The 16,000-nt window shown below is 57.6% G+C and overlaps 2 protein-coding genes and 1 long non-coding RNA gene across 9 annotated transcripts; 1 reads left to right on the top strand and 2 right to left on the bottom strand.

The window, feature by feature from the left end:
• Positions 1-503: 503 nt before the first annotated feature.
• On the bottom strand, positions 504-6,920 carry LOC112960892 (C-type lectin domain family 17, member A-like). Of its 6 annotated transcripts, none has more exons than XM_026055548.1 (10): positions 6,730-6,920; positions 6,037-6,087; positions 4,998-5,123; positions 4,820-4,870; positions 4,304-4,429; positions 3,758-3,811; positions 2,969-3,058; positions 2,206-2,375; positions 1,628-1,737; positions 504-1,182 (listed from the first exon to the last, which is right to left on the bottom strand). In XM_026055548.1, exons 1-10 carry the CDS (start codon positions 6,803-6,805, stop codon positions 1,047-1,049), a joined length of 990 nt encoding a protein of 329 aa, XP_025911333.1. In that variant the 5' UTR covers positions 6,806-6,920; the 3' UTR covers positions 504-1,046. The 6 variants fall into 6 exon arrangements, with proteins under 6 accessions (XP_025911333.1, XP_025911329.1, XP_025911328.1 ...); XM_026055544.1 differs by lacking the exon at positions 6,730-6,920 and adding an exon at positions 6,170-6,486 and having other exon boundaries at positions 1,628-1,734; XM_026055543.1 differs by lacking the exon at positions 6,730-6,920 and adding an exon at positions 6,170-6,480.
• Positions 6,921-7,517: 597 nt separating this feature from the next.
• Positions 7,518-8,621, top strand: LOC112960890. The gene is made up of 3 exons (XR_003251879.1): positions 7,518-7,968; positions 8,036-8,161; positions 8,537-8,621. It is a non-coding gene; the product is annotated as an uncharacterized LOC112960890 (long non-coding RNA).
• Positions 8,622-8,663: 42 nt separating this feature from the next.
• On the bottom strand, positions 8,664-13,060 carry LOC112960888 (C-type lectin domain family 17, member A-like). 2 transcript variants are annotated; one of them, XM_026055540.1, is made up of 10 exons: positions 12,986-13,060; positions 12,497-12,674; positions 11,998-12,108; positions 11,790-11,888; positions 11,650-11,700; positions 11,203-11,292; positions 10,464-10,577; positions 10,230-10,381; positions 9,288-9,394; positions 8,664-8,811 (listed from the first exon to the last, which is right to left on the bottom strand). In XM_026055540.1, the coding sequence occupies exons 2-10, from the start codon at positions 12,648-12,650 to the stop codon at positions 8,679-8,681; spliced, it is 1,011 nt and encodes a 336-aa protein (XP_025911325.1). In that variant the 5' UTR covers positions 12,651-12,674; positions 12,986-13,060; the 3' UTR covers positions 8,664-8,678. The 2 variants fall into 2 exon arrangements, with proteins under 2 accessions (XP_025911325.1, XP_025911324.1); XM_026055539.1 differs by lacking the exon at positions 12,986-13,060 and having other exon boundaries at positions 12,497-12,813.
• Positions 13,061-16,000: the final 2,940 nt, after the last annotated feature.

The following is a 16,000-nucleotide window of genomic DNA, read 5'->3' as shown; positions in this document are numbered from 1 at the left end:
GCTCCCAGTACTCCCCAGCCCCCCCCCCAATCCATGGGGCCAGAGGCCCTGAAAATGGCCATAACCAGTTTCGCTTTCTCTCAGCGGGGCCCTTTTCTTTRCGTATTTTGCAACAGCCTTTCTCAAACCTGGTGCTAAATCAGGATGTTTTTCTTCTCTTTTGGGGGTGGGAGGGGGTGGGGAAGGGAATTTCCTCCGTCCCGTTTTAAACTCGCACCCAACCCACCCGCGCCGAGGAAGAAACCCTGAGAAGGTCTTTGAGACCTTCCCCACGGACTGAGGGAGCGTGACAGGGGGAAAAAATTGTGGATTTTAAGGTGTTTTTGCAGGAGGTCAGCAGTATTTTTTGGTGCTTAACTGACATTAATGGGGGCACTGCGATTTTTCACTCCGCTCTGCTTCAATTTTACCCAGGAATTTTGAAGAGGGCGGAAGGCTCCGCGTATCTGTTTAGGAACAGTGTGGGGACCAAAAAAAAAAAAAAAAAAATCGTTTGCACAGCGTTTCTTAAGAAAACAAGTTTTATTTGATAAGAATTCGCTGAATTAACAGATTTACAACTGAGGAGAATTGTTGGGTTTTTTTGTTTTTTGGGGTTTTTTTTGTCCTCCCCAAAAAAGGCAAAGCTCGGCCTTTGCCGCAGAGTCACAACCGAGTGGCGCTGCTAACATAAGGAAGAACCGGGCGGATTTAAAGCGGCAAAATTATCTGACGGAAACCAGCTTTTCGGAGAAGTTAGCAGAAATCGTGATGCAACGCCGTGACCGCTTGCTACATGGCTCTAAAGGCTTGGGAGGGGAGGGGACAAAAGCGGAGGTTTAAGGATGCTGAGAAAAGTGGGGGGGGGTTGTTTTTTGAGGTTTTTTTGCATGCGCCATAAGCGGGTTTGAACTCTGCAGCTCGCCAGCGATTTTAAACGAAAAATGCAATTTTTCCAGGGCTCTCAAGGACAAGGTGCAGCCGGGACGCGCCGGCTCCCCCTTTCGCCCCCCCTACCCCAGCAGCCGGCTCCTGCCACGCTCGCCAGACGAGTCACTCAGCGCCAGCTAGCAGTGCCAGGACTTTTCGCAGATCCAGTGGTGGGCGCGAGAGCATCTCTCATCGGTCCAGATGCCGTCGGGCCCGATGCTGCCGCAGTCCTGCTGCTCCTTGTCTTTGTTTTTCCTCCAGGTGTTCCAGTAGCTGCCAGGAGCAAAAAGTCACCCCTGGCCTCCCCCCGCCCGCGTCCCTTCGCTCCGTTCCCTTTTTAAGTGGTAATTAGCCGCCAGCGCTGGCCAATTTTTCTAAGGAAGAGGGGAAGTTCATATTTCGAGGGAAAGGGGCCGCTGGTTTCCCCTTAAAAAGGAAGCGGTGCGCCGGTGCTTTCCCCAGCAGACCTTTTCCGCGCTTTCGGCGTTGCTAATGTGCCGGGGCCGCATTCGGATGATCACCTGCGTCCGGTGTAACAGGGGGAACCTCCATAAAGCGCCGCGGAGCTGATTCTCCCCTTTCCACCCTCAGCGGCTATTGAAAAATCCTCCCAGCTTTCGACGCTGATTTATTTTATTTTATTTTTTTGCCATTGCAATGGAACCGACTGCCGGGATTTATTTTCCCTTTAAAGCCGAGCGCGGGAGCCGCTTCTTACCTGATGCTCGCGGGTTCCCCGTTAATCCAGAGCCAGGTGCCTTCCTCCAGCTTGTCGGTCAGTCCCAGCCAGTACGTGCTGCTGCTGTTAATATTGTCTTTTAGGAACTTCTAGAAGAGCAGCGCGCGTGAAGACAGCGAAAAAAATAAAAAAAATAAAAAATAAAAAGGGATCAAGCCAGGGACCGAGGAGGCTCGCTGGCCATTCGGAAATTTGGACGCGCCCAGCGGCGGCATTCGCTTGGGAGCGACGCAGCTCCGCTGCCTTCTCTCCAGGCTTTGTCTCCCAGGCGTGGGAGAGCCTGCTGGAAATGAGCCGTTCCGACCCTTCCTGCCTTGCTTTTAGCCCCATTTCCTACAAAAAGGAGCCATGCAGGAGCCAATTCGGTGGTTGGCTGCGCACCCCCCCCGCCCCCCAAACAGCTCCGATCTCGGCTGCTTTGCCCAAAGAATTGAGCTCTTGACGGTCCGACGTGGACAAGAGTAGAAACACCAAAAAAGCAGGAACCGGACTGTGTCCATCTCGCTACCCCTGGCGCGACGGGTTTTCCCGGTTGTCCTGATCGCCGGCCGACTCACCTGTTCCAACTCCGTGTTCACAATGACCAGGTGAGAGCCTTGATCTGAGCAGATCTGCTTGGCGTCCTCCCAGCTCAGGGACTCCGTGGAGAAGGAGTAGCAGCTCTTCTCGAAGATCTTCCAGCCGGCCGAGCACCTCCTGCTATCTGGGAGGGCTTTGCAGATCAGCGCTGCAGGGCAAAATCCATCCTGAAATCCTGGTGGAGCCCCTGGCTTACGCTGCCTCTCAGTGAGCCCACACATCTTATATATATATTTTTTTTTCAAGGATGGCTGTAGCATCCAGTCTGTTTCTGGAAGTCAAACATTTCTGCCACAGTTTTGTTGCATTTAATCATTAGGCACCGATTTATGGGGAAGGTTTAGGTGATTTTAGATGGGTTTTCTCCTCCCTGGTGGTGGCACCGACAGCTCATAAGCGTTTCTCACTCCCCCGTTTCTCGCCGGCTTCACCGAAGCCACAGAGGAGACAGACCAGGAGGCGTACGAGCGTCCTGGCTTATCCGGTTTTCTCCCTCTTGTGCCGGAAGAGCTGTTCGGTCCATCACGCAACCCATCTTGGTCCATCACGTGACCCATCTCCGCGCATGGTCCAACACCTCTGCCTCCTCACCACCCACAGTCACGCAGATCTACAGCAGCCCTCCTGTGTTCCCCATCACCGAGAAACCAGCCAACTTTCCGAGGGAAAAACAGAAAATTTTGTTCCCCCCACCCAGCACGGGGCCAAAAGTCAAGACGGAGGCGGCCCTGTGGCTCTTACCCGTGATATCCTGTAGCTCTTGGTAGTAGGTGGACATCTTGGTCCTCATGCGGTCTTGTCCCCGTCGTGTGTCCGCCAGCTCCTGCAGCACTGTGCAGCACAGGGCAGCGGGTGAGACACCTGGCCCAGCCTCCCCAGTCTCCGGCCCCAGCTTTCTCCTCCCGCCCCTCGTTCGGGGTCCTCTGGCTGTGCCTCATCCGACATAAACTAGCCGATCATTTTGCATTAGGTGAGGATCCAACCCACCGTGTTTTACTTCCGCAGATTTTTCCATTGGGCTTAAGCCCTTCCTGGAACCCGGGATCTCAGCAAAGATAACAGGACTAATTCCCTGCTCCGCGTCACTTAGTACAATTAGGATTAACTCCCCTGATGCCCTGATGCCTGATTTGTTCCTACTTGCACCGTTTGGGGCTAATTCCTTTGGGATTGGGGTGTCACAGGAGTCTACCGCGTGGGAGCGTGGCCAGGTTTAACGGTATGACACCAACAATCTGCGATGCTGCCCTGGCATGACTTTGGACTAGCTACGGCTCGGTGGAAAAATAATTCAGCTGGAAGCAGTGTCATTCTGTTGCCGTAAGAGAGGAACCGGAGCAAGGAGCGGCTCTTCCTTGCAGAACGTGGTTAATGGGTTTTTTTTCCTCTCCATTTACAAAACACAGGGATGGAAGGTGCCCGAAAGAGCCGGCACGTCCCAACCAGCCTCCCACCCTCCACCTTGAGCCGGTGCTTCCCACTGATAACCAGGAACACCTTGGCCGCGGAGGTCGGAGCGCAAGAACCTACCACTCTCGGAGTAATTAGAGCTCAGCATCTTCAACTCCCTCGAGAGCTCCGAGTCTGGAGAGGAAACCAGAGAAGATTGGAAGAACGGGATCTGCTGGGCTCTTCCCCCGAGCAGCGTCTAAAGCGGATTTGTCCCATTTTGCCTCTTCAGGCTGCGCGGATGCTGGGATAACACTCGGCAGGGAGGTACAACGTGTGTGGCTACAGCCGGATAAATCACCAGCTGCGTCGGGTGTCCCCAAGCCATAGAGCCGTGTGGGCGATTGGGTCATCATACCGTCACGCATGCGTACTGCTCCACAGTAGAACCAAAACCGGTTTATGGATAGGGACACACTTCCCATTCTGTCTGTGCCTAAACTTCAAGGCTCCTAGGCGCTAGCTGAACACATACGCCTTGTTTTTAATTGCGGGGAAGACCCGTTTTTGGTGTTTAACCCCCTTCATCTGGCTGCTCCTCTACAGGACGGGCCTCAGCTCCCGCCTCCGCGAGGGAGGCTGGGTCCCCTCTACGTCGGGGCCGACGTGCGCGACGGCGGCACTTACATTTCACCATGACGAGCGAGAGGACGGCCACCCACATGGCGAAGCTCAGCGCCACCAGGACGTAGAGGATCGCCACCGGCTTCTCTCGGCAGCCTCTTCCCGCGCCGGCTCTGGCGTCTGAGTCGCCTGCGGAGAGCAGCATCCGTCAGGGCCATGCCTGCRGCCACTGGTATCTTCTGCTTTCCTTCCCCAGGAAGGAGTGGGAGATGACGCCCCATTGCTTCCCCCCCAAAGGAGCTAATTGGTGTAATTGGGCAGCGACTTCCTTGCTGGTTCATTGAGGAAGAGGCTGATAAACCTCGTTGCCGAGCAGCCCTAACGCTATGGGTCTGGGGGTGCTTGAAGACCTCGTTGGCCTTCCTCCTGCTTCATGCTCCACCACCACTGTGGAGAAGCCCCGTATCCACGTGTGTGAGCCCCACATCCATGCATGTGACCTTCACATCCATCCGTGTGACACCCAAATCCATGTGAGGAGGAAACAGGGCACAAGGACCCGAAGGGACTCGGACTCACGCATTCTCACGGTACTTGAAGATGCTGGTTTCCCCGCTAGGACGTAAACCCCTGGAGATAAGAAGGGAAGCGTCATGGTGGCCTTTCTAGGCAGTGTCACCGGGGCCGCGGGACCAAATCCTGCCTGGCAGCGACCCTCGGCTTCCCGCRAGACGAGGGCAGAGGAGCTGGGCGTCACCTGTGCCTCCCTTGCTCCTCTGGCTTTGCAGGTCTTCTTCAGCCGGCGGCTTCCTGTGGTTGCGATCAGGCTCGGACAGCGACACGTCGTCGTAGTCGTCCTCGTCCACGAAGCTGTCAGGGGAGTCTACGCGGAGAAGGAGCGGCCTTAGGAAATGGGCTGTTGCCCATGCGTGCGCCAGCTCCGTGACAGTTCCTGCCCGAAGCACGAGCACGCGAGTCCTCATCCCCTACTTGGTGGCTCTCCCTGTGGTTTTGGTAAATTCAGAGCCCGTCTGCCAAGCTCTCACGCCCTTTTTCTTTTTCGGAGGTCCTCGGGGACTCTCCTAGCTCCGTTCTTGAGGAGCCTGATTCTCCTYGCCACTAAACGGCGCAAATCCAAGCAATTGCCCTGAAACTAGAAGCTCTCCGGGAGCAGCGGGAGCGAATGAAGCGTGGCCGGCGCAGACTCCCCACACAACGGATGAGGGAATCCAGTGTAACCAGCACCAGGGCCGAACCCTGGAGCCGTGCTAACCTCGCAAATCTGAGCGGGCTTGGCCAGGGAGTTTGGCTCGAAGGGCAAAGCCAAAAAGCCGCGTGAGCGAGCAAGGAGGGTCCCAGGTGGCACCTGAGCAAGTGGCTGGTGGCCGCGGGGCACTCAAACGCGGCCCTCGACGGTGAGAACGGCTGCTCCCTGCTAACGCCGGCAGGGCATCACACCTCGAGCTGCCATTACGATGCAAAAAAACACCAAAAAGAGGGCACAGGGCGAAAAATGCCAAAAAAAAAAAGCGGCCTTCTGCTGCCAGGTCTCCGAGCATCTTCAGGAAGCCRTTGCAAGCCGATCTGTTCTAGCAGAAACGAAGTTCGGAGCGAGGCGGAGAGAAGGGCCTTTTTTTTGTTTGTTTTTTGCTATAGGTGCGTTTTAGCAACGGAGCCRAAAATAAAACCCCAGGGAGGCACCTCGGGGAGTTCTGCTTTCCGTCAGCGGGCGCCCCGGGGCGCTCTGCAGCATGTCGCGCTTCGAAAAGCCCCGAAAGGGGGAGACGATGCCTTACCTGGTCGGAAGGAGCCCACTGGGGTCATTTTGCCTGCTATGGAGTAAATTCCTGCCCAAAAAAGAAGAAAAAGAAAAGAAAAGAGAAGGAAAAGATTTAGGAGAAKTAGAGGATTCTTGATGGCCCTTAATACCTGCTCGGCAGTTCGGAGGCAATTGCTGAYGCCGGGGCTGGCCCGGGGCGAGGAGTTTGCGCGCGTGAAGCCCCGCGCGACCTGGCCGCTGGCGGCGGTACAAACTGGTGTTACTGGTATTGCCGCGGCCCCAGCGGCCGCCCACGCCGGCAGCCACCACCGCCGCCGTGCCGGAGACCGCTGCGGCAGCGCCGGGACTGAGGCAGGGAAGAGAGGAGCCCGGCCGCGAGGCGGAAGCGAGTGCCAATTGCGAAAGGGCTTGCGTGTGCATTTTGCCGATCGCCGGCTCTCGGAGGCGGAGAGGGAAAAGAAAAACTCGCAGGGCTGAAGGGCTACGAAATCCCGTGGTGGAAGCGGCGCCCGGCTGCGCGGYGCCGTAGGCGTGTGTGTGCAAAAACCCGCAGACTCATCACACACGCYGAGCCCGGCTCTTGCTTCGGCTGCTGCCCATCGCCAACCCGCGGCCCTGGGACCGCGCAGCCATTTGGGCGCCTCCGCCTTACAGTTCGGCGCGGGAGGAAAAAAAAAAAAAAACAAACCCCGTTTGGAGGCGTCTTTACCTGCTTGTCTCACCAGTCGCTTGGCCGGGGAGGGCGGCGGGCACAGCCAGTTCCCGTACGTCTCCTGCCTGGCCATGCTTTGCCGGGACGGCAGGGAAACGGGGCGCTCGCCAGCGCCGGGGAGCAATTATGTCACCTGGCCCCGGGTTGCGTGCCCCGGCCGCGTGGTCCACCCCCTCCGCGCCTGCTCCCGGCACCTCGCTTTGGCCAGTGGTTTAACCCCGGGGTTTCGGTTCCTCTCTTTGCCAGGGCCCCGGTGAAGAGCAGCATGCAAATCACCRGAGAAAGGCGGCCGTGGCGCTGGGGGCCGGGTGGCCAGAGGTGCCCRCTGCTCTTCCCTCGGCCCGGCCGAGGCTGGACCCTCGGGCTGCGGAGCCCATCCGTAGCGGAAGGACGGGCCCAAGGGCGGCTTGCCATGAGTGTTTCCCGCGGGGAAGAGCACTGGGGCGAGCGGCTTCGCCCGGAGCGACGCCAGCTTGGGCCTTGGGGAAGCACGAAAGGCATCCGCGGAAGCGGCCGCTGCTGAATCCGCCGCTCATCCTCATCGAGCCCAAGGGGGATGCGAGCGGGTGCCCTGGTGGGAGAAGGGGAAATAAAACAAAACCCCCTYGCGGTTCGGCGAAGGCGACAGGCTTGGGAAGGTGGCGTGAATTCGCCGCGGGCGCCCCTCGCTGAGGTTGTTTATAGGTGCTATAAATAAAAGCTTCACCCATGCAGCAAACCGCAGCGTGGGGAGGGAAGGGAGGAGGCTGCCGGCGGCTGCGCGCGCACCCGCGGGCGCTAAAACATCCTCGGCGAATCCCAAGGTGCTTTCCCACCAGTGTTGCCTCCTGGCGCTGGCTCCGTGTCGCCCTGCCCAGGCCCAGTGGGTGCCGTTCATGCAGGTCACTGGCAGCCAAGCGCTCCGCCGGGAAGCGGAGGAGCCTCGGGCCAGCGCCCCCCCGTTCCTCCGGGGAGCGAGGGAAACGCGTTCTCACGGCACTTGCTAAAATAGCCGTGTGCCATCACGCTCCGGTGCCCACGAGCCGCYGATCTGCCTACACGCCCTGGAAAACACGGCATAACGGGGGCGGGTTTTATTCCCCTTTCTCTCTTCCTTTCTTTTCCTGGCGCTGGGAGCGGCCGTCGCGGGGAGAAGCTATTCGACGACATCATGCCTGAAGCATTTTATTCTCGCCGACGTAATCAACCGGCAAGCAGGGAGCTCCRCGTTCGGGATTGACTTCAGCTGCGCAGCAGGTAAAACCCACTACTAAACACCCCCAAAACGTTGACCAACACCTACAAATCCCTGCTGTTTCCCCAGGATGCTGGATAAGCAACGGCTTAAACGCTGGAACACGTCCAGCAGTTATTATTGCACCTCCGAGGTCAGTCCATGCGCTCGAGAGCTGCCCGCAAGCAGCCCCAATTCCTGCTCTTACCCAAGGCAGTAAGTAGCCAGACTCGATTTCTATGCAATGCAGATTTATTGCGAGGTTAGAGGGGGGAAACATACAGAATTTGGGGCAGAAACGCGCAGGAAATGTTCACAGCGCGGCGCGCGGTCCTGGGCTGGTCGCAGGGCAATCCCRTCATGATTCCTTTATTACCCAATTTTGGCCCTTCTATACCAGCTGCTGGAGCATCCAGGCTGTGCGGGCACCTCAGCCTGTTTCTTAGCAGCGTTTTGTTCCATTTCTCATATTTCAAGTGTTTTTTTTTCCAGCTCGTGAGGCTGCACTTCCTCAGTGACCGGTAGCTGCCTGTCGCTGCGCTGTCATTAGCCCTGGCGCCTCTGTTTTCCACCCGTGCTCACATTTTGCAGGTTTTCAAGCTTAAAGTCTGCTCCGGATCAAGAGAGGCCCGGTACCGAGCTCAGCTTTGCCTGGCAAGTCCATAAAGAYGGGGAGGGGGCCCCAGGCTGGCGGCCCCATGCACAAAATGCGAAGGCAGCACCAGGGAGYGGGCTAGCAGCTCCGCTCGCAGATCCAGGTCTTGGTGTCGAAGCAGGTGATGTCGTTCCAGCGCCCGCTGCCATAGAGGGTGGCACAGTCCTCGCCTTCGTGGCCAACGTTGTTGGGCTCGCCGGCRTTCCAGAACCTGGCAGAGGGGGAAAAAGGAGGAGCGCCATGCGCAAACGGGTAGGGGACGCGCAGAGATTTGGGGCAGGGGAAGCTCTCGCCCRGGTGCCAGCAGCATCCTGTGGCGCTTTGATACGTTTGACCGCGCTAAGGCAAACCGAGAACGCGGCCTGGCACGAGCCACAGTTGCTCGTGCGGAGTTTCCACCTTGGTTTTCCCAAATGGCATTTTGGGACGGAGGCAAATCCTGCCTGCACCAGGGCCGCTCCGCACCCCTTTCTGTGCTACCCAGCACTTCCCCTCTCCAGAACCGTTTCGAGCTGATCGGCAGCGGGAGACCCCGAGCAGAGACCGCACGCAGAGAAGGAGACGGCRCTAATAGGGGCGAAACGCTCTGCTAAGAGCATCCCCAGAGCAAAAAGGGAGCCAAGGCCAAAGCGGCACGAGTCTGCAGGGCGATTTCCCCCCCCCCCCAGCAAGGCCACCGAGACCTACTTGAGAGAGAGCGGGCTGCCGTCCACCCACTGCCAGTCCCCTTCTTTGTGCATGTCGGTGAGGCCCAGCCAGAACTGCCTGTCCATGATCTGATTTGCCAGAAATTTCTACGTGGGGAAGGAAAAGAAGGTGGAAAAAGGCATCGTGATACAACATGGCGGGCAGGAAGCTGCTGGGATTTGCGGCCAGCCCACAGCAGCGTTGGCAAATCCTTCCCCTCCCCGCTCCGTGTTTCGGTCATCGCGATTTGGGGCTGTTGATGTGCAGCTGGGATGTTTCTCGGGAAGGGATTCCCTGCCGCGTTGCCCAGCTCCTCTGGGTGCCGAGGCTGGAGCTCAGGGCGGGTGTAACAAGGGGAACCCATCTCCGGTTGGAAACAGGAGTGATGGGAGCTGCTGGAATTGCCGATATCTGGAGGGAGAAGGTTTTTCCCACACCAGATAGGCTTTATGTGCTGGGTCGGTAGGGATGCCTTTCCGAATGGAAGGTGGGCAGCGTCTAAATTGGGGCAGAGACGCCTGTTTGGGCGCGGTTTGGGTTGCGTTTCGAGGAGCTCCCGTAGCTTAGCAGCCAGGGCAGCTTTTGGGGGACGGGATTCCCTTGGGTTAGGGATTCCCTTGGGTTTGGGATTTCCTTGGGTTCGGGATTCCCTTGGTTTAGGATAGACCCTGCAGACGCTGCTGCCCACAGATGTTTCCCAAAGAGGGTTTAAATCAGGGCAGCAGCTGCACTTTGGGGGCAGGCTTGCCCTATTTGGCCGAGGGTTGTAGCCAAACCCCGAGGGCACCTCGAATTCGGGGACCTCAGGGCTTTTTCCCTGCTGCCCAGGCCGTCTTGGTGCATGCAGCATGGCCTGTTTTTAGCCTTCCGCTTTCTGCTCGCGACACCCAACTCGAGCCTTTGCCCTTCACAAGGGATTCACGGCGGGAGCGCTCGTCTTACGTTCTCCTGCTCGCTGTTGATGATGGCCAGGTGAGAGCCGTAGCTACCGCAGAACAGCTTAGCATCYTGCCAGGTTTTCCGGACCGTCGAGAGGAAGTAGCAGGTTCTCAAGAACTGCTGCCAGCCAGCCGGACACCGCGTGCAGATAGTCTCTGCGGGAAGCGAAGAGGGCACCTTGCAGAGAGCCAGTGTGGGGCGAGAGCCTGGCCCCCAGCCCCGGCAGCGTCCACTCACCTGACACGTTGTGCATCTCCTTCAGCACATCATCCAGCTGCACCCGCATCGTGCTCTGCTCGCGCTTCAGCTCGGCCAGACCCTCCGGCGCCGGCCATGCCGCCGTCCTTTCCTCTGCAGGGGGCAGGCGGCGTGGAACCGCGTCCCTTCCCCAGAGAGCCGCTCCAGCTCTCTGCCCCTCTCTCCCGATTCTACGCCCGAGGTTTTTCTGGGGTTTTATTCCCTATTGAGCCTTTTCTCCAGGCATTAAACCTCCCCRCTTTCACGCTTAGCGATCTTTTATTCCGGTAGCCCCACAATCGCATCTGCGTATCGGCCAGCTTCTCAATCAGAGGGTAAGTAACTGATAAAGGCTTTTCTCCTCTCTATATATTATATCTAATAATGTATCAGACTAATTAAGACCTGGTTGGGGCGCTCCCAAGTCCCCCCTGTTGCTTCCAGCATGTTTTAGGCATCTTTGGCATGTCTAGAAAAGCCCAATAACATGCCCCTTCTGTAGGGTATTAGGAGAGTTGTTGAGAGCCACTGTTTTAACTCGCAATTCATTAAAATTGAGCTCTTCAGAGCTTGAAGCCACTGTTTTAACTCACGATTCATCGAAATCGGGCTCTCCAAAGCCTGAGGCTTTTTACAGCAGCCTTGTAAGAGCGCTGTTTCTTCTGCAGCTTCGTAAAAAGCTCAAACCAGGGATTTCCCATCAGAGGAAGCAGCCAGGCGCTGGGAGGAGATCTCTCACCTAGGACGCGGAGGCGATCCGACAGGGCTTTCCCACAATCCGCTTCACACTGCGTCATCTTCACCCTCATGTTCTCCACTTCTCTGGATACTGCCAACACCAGAGGGAGGAAGCGTCTGAGCTCACGCTGCGATCGCGCCTCGGGCCGCGGCGACGTTGGCCGCTCCCGCTATTTTGCGCGAGACTCGCAGGATTGCGCCGGGTTCCCTAAGGCCACGTTCCCGGGATCTCGCCTCCGCTGGCGACGAAGCGAGTGCCCGACCCGCGAACGTCGCCGAGAAAAGGCGACGCACCTTGCAGTGCCGCCACTGAAGGCGCAGCGACCCGGAAYGGCGGGACGCGCTCCCCGCGTCTCCCGAAGCCTATGGGTGGCCCGGCCTCGGCAGTTTTGACAGCAGTGCCGACGGTGGGACGCGCTGCCGCGGGAGAGAGCTCTGCCGAACGTACCGTTAAGAAGATGCCTGCGAAAAGCCGTGAACTCGCCGGACGTCTGCTTTTCTGGAAGGAGAAGAAGAGGAGCTTGAGACGTGCCGGGGGCTCACGCTGAAGCCAGGCGGCCACTTCGGGAAGGGGCAGCCACTTCCTACCCATGAACTGCTGGACATGCGACAGGTTCTGCCACGAACCCGCGTGGACCTTCTCGCTCCTCAGCCTCGCTTCTTCCAGAGCCTCCCACATGGCAGTTACTGGAGGAGACGGGAGGAGAAGGAATCCTCGGGTTAACACCGGAGCCTGGGCGACAGCCCTGGTTCRGCGGTGCTGAGGGACATCGATGTGAGCCAAGGGGAGACTTACTTTTCTGAAGACTGGAGATGATGAGAGCCATGAGCAGCACAAAGAAGAAGGCTGAGAGGACGTACAGGAGCGCGACGGCTTTCCCCTGGGAGGAGGTAGGGAGGCGCCAAGCTGGAGGAAGCGACAGCGGGTTTAGGCTGCTTGGCATAACTCACCCCGTTAGCATTTCATGCGGAGAAAGATTTTACACCCTGAGCATTGCTCTCCGGAACAGGACAAAGAGGCCGGGTTCCCCCCAGAATAATATTTTAAAGTAGTTCTGGTCTCTCCTGCTGCCCCGTTCGTGCTCAGACCTCTCACTCGTAGAAACCATCTATCGTAACCCAACAGTGCTACCACATGGCAGCATTTCTCTCGTGAGCTTTAAGGCCTTTCTATGGATTAGGGCAGTATCCGATTATAATTTCACCGAAAGGCAATTCTGGAAGTGCTGTAAGCCCTCCTGTTTCATATRTCTCCAGCCCTCGACCTCTTATCCCCGAGATCATCTCGCTGTTACCTCCTTTACGTGCTCTCCTCAGCTCTTGATCTTGCAACTCCATCATCTTGGCAGTCTCCCATTCCTCGTAGAAGCCGTGATCGTCTACGGCTTGTGACATCTCTGACCCGTTTTTTTTGATATGGTCCCAATTTATGTGGTCAGGAACGTGCATCAGCCTTTCCGGGGGAAGTGAACCCTTGTGTTTCATAATTCATATTAAAAAAAAAATAAAAAATGCACACTCAGGAGCTTTGGACTGCCTGTTGTGAATGTCATTTCACAGCTGAAGACCCTGCAGCGCTGGGTCCGTGGGCCTCAGACTCTTCCCTGCTGATTTTTACAGGGGTGACTTTAAAAAAACGCCGCGCTCATGAGATGAGGCCCAAGACCCGCCAGATGGGACCTGCTGAAGGCTTCACAACAAAGCAGCAAAGACTGGCCTCCAGCGACTGGCGTGCTCCTGCACCTGCTGTTAGCATTTCCAGCAGGAATTTATTGCCTGCGTACCTTAACCCCTGAGCAGGAATCAGCACTTGAGGAAAACTTTAGGGTGTGTTTTGCCTCTGAAGTCTTTGAGGTTGGACCTTCTTTCTTCTGGGCCTCTCAGGCCTGATGGGAACACGCTGGATCCTGCTCTGTCTGCCGTTAAGGCCTCCAGAACATCTCCTGCGCTACCTAGAGAAAAGCTGAAGGGTGATTACTATCTGCTGAACGCCAAAAGCCTGTTTTCCAGCCTAAAAGGGCCACAGAAATCCTCTCGCCCAGCTGCCAAGAGCCTCAGACGGGGCACCTGGCCCCCCGAGGCTGGCAGGGTGGTGAGGAGGTGGCCGGTGGCTCTCCTTCGTGCCCGAAATTCTCTAGAAAGGCCCCTGGAAGGAGGAATCCGCGGTCACACACGGAAACAACTCAGCACTTTCACTTCAGTCACGAGAGCCAAATCCACACGGTCAGCACGAAGCGCTCTCAAAGCCAGTCCCAACACTTTCGGCTGTGATGTGGCCACCAAGGAAAGCCAGGACGGAGTGAGGGCACGAGTCCAAAGATCCCGTGAGCCAGGGAGGGGAAAGGGAGGCTTGGCGGGATGGGGATCCATGGGTATTTCTCACTGTGGTCCCTCCGTTCACCGGCATCTTTGAGGTCCGGGCTGTGGCTGTGGCTCTTCCAGCCATGGAAGTGACTGGGAGCGAGGAGATCGCGAGGTCTCCAGCCCTTTTTTCACACAAGAAGCTTGCAGTCCTGACAATACTCACATCTTCCGATGGCATTTCCGTGAACAACTTCCAAACCATTAACCAATTCCAGCCAAATTTGTTGGCGCGTGGCAGTCCCTGGCTCGCGATGGGCCACGTGAAGAGTGAGGTGGGTGTGATACCACCCATTTTGAAGCCCCCCCGATGGGACCTGCAGAGCCCAGTGTGACCTCTGGCTTGAAGCAGAGCCAGTTTCAAGCCAGTTGCTCGGGATCGCGTCCACCTAAATGGGGAAAATCTTCAAGGATGGAGCTTGCGCAGCTTGCCTGGCTCCCAGCTCTTTTCTCGTTACATCCCATGGGAATTTCCAGCTCGTGCCTGTTGCCTCTCCTTTCGTTAGGCTCCAAGCATCTGGCCTCGTTCATCCTCTACATGATGAGGATGGAAAGGAGCTTCTCCAGGCTAAACCAGTCCCATTCCCCATAAACCCTTTTCCCACTCTGCTGGTTCTCCTTGCCCAGCCTGGCTGGAGTTCAACCCAGCTTCCCAGATTCGCTGCTCGGGACTATGAGAAGCTTCCTCCTTTCATCGGGTTTCCTCTTTTTGAGTCCTGTCACTGGGCACAACCCATCCCAAGCGAAGGGGAATTGCGGTCGGCAAGGCAAAACTCCTCTGCTCCGGCCGGCTCGGGGGCCATCCTCGGAGCAGCAGCTGTCCATGCCGCCAGGGCTCCTGATGCTGGTCGGCAGGACGCTTCGCGACCAGAGACGCCACCGATTTGTCCCATCCAGTCCCTTCTCGCCCGATTTGTCTCTGTTACCGGGGAAGGAGAGCTTAAAAAATCCAAGGGGGGGACCCTTGTTAAGCTGAAGGACTTGTTCCCCCTCCTGTTGGACCTGCGTCACTGCAACCAAGCCTTGCTCTGCACATGTCGTTCACGCTGCGACAAGACCATCAGGGCGAAATACTGCCCGGTCCTGGGGCACAACGGTCTCAGCTCCACTTTAGGGAGGTTTTTCTCTCATTTTTCTGCCCTCCCTGCATTGAGCTTAGTCTGTAAGGCCAAGGTAGGGCCGAGTTGGAAGTCGAGAACTGAAACGCCAGCTCCAAGCCTTCACCCCTCACTGGTGTTCACACATTTATCCTTTTACTAAAAAAAAAAAAAAAGCATTAAAACCCAAATTCCCAGCTCGTGGTTGTCCCCGCTGATGCTTCAGCTCCTTCTCAGCACCCCCAGGGCTTTGGGGACCCTCCCCAAGTCCCCCCAGGTGGCCCCCACTGCCCTGTCCCTGGGGACCCCCAAACCTCCCGTGTCTGCAACCCTGGGGAGTGGGGGACCCATCACCCCAATTCTTCCATCTTCGGGTAGGCTGGGACCCCCGACATTCCTATCCCAGGGGATCCTGGGACACCCATTGCCCCCATACTGGGATCCTTGGGGAACCTGGGATCCGCCCCCTCACTCTGACACCCTGTCTGTGGGGAAATGGTGACTCCCCCCCCCCCACTGTCCCCAAACCTGAGGCCCTGGGGATCCCGGGACCCCCACGGCCAGGACACCCCAATCCCAGGGGATCTGGGACCCCCACTGCTCCCACACCAGCGTCCTTGGGGAACCTGAGACCCCCCCAACACCCTATCCTAGGGGAAATGGGGACCCCTGTCACCCCAACACCCCATCCAGGAGATCCCAGGACCCCCCTCCCATCAGCCCCGTCCCAAGGGATCCCAGCCTCCCCACACACACACCCCGAGGTGCCCTGGAGCTGCCACCCCCCCGCACTTCAGGAAGGTGGGTTCAGCCACTCGATGCCCCATAGGTGGGGGTCTGTGCCAATTATCCACCCTCAGCCAATTAGAGGCCTCGAGGCATGCTGGGAGGCGGGAAGAGCTGCCAGGATGATGGGGTGGGGGTCTGCTCGGTCACCACGCTCCCATTGGCTAACTGAGCTGCCAGTTCACTGCAAGCAATGGGTGAGGTCCCCSGTCAATCAAAACCAAGCCCTGAGTCTATTGGCCTTCTGAGAAAGGGGCGTGGTTTGTTGCCCTCTCCTGTCACAAGGCACACCACGCCCAAAGAGCCCTTGCATTCGATTGGTTGCRATGCCTATCAATCAAAGCCACCTGCATCTGCGATTCGTCCCTGAGGAAGGCRGTGTTCCGCCTCTCACCGTGGGGGGGGGAAAACCATCTCCTTGAATGCCACAGGGCGAGGACTGTGTCCATCACTTGTATCAGGCCTGCCCATTGGCCGTCTTCACCGCAGGCGGGGCTTCCTCCCCGCCCCTCCCCGCCCCGCCCCGCCGCAGCCCCTCCCCCGCGGAGGGTTCCG

Source organism: Apteryx rowi, unplaced genomic scaffold (assembly GCF_003343035.1).
Source record: "Apteryx rowi isolate R43461 unplaced genomic scaffold, aptRow1 scaffold_1234, whole genome shotgun sequence".
NCBI classification, from domain to species: Eukaryota; Metazoa; Chordata; class Aves; order Apterygiformes; family Apterygidae; genus Apteryx; species Apteryx rowi.
Note: the sequence above shows the minus strand (reverse complement) of the source record. Positions and strands in the feature narration are given on the sequence as shown.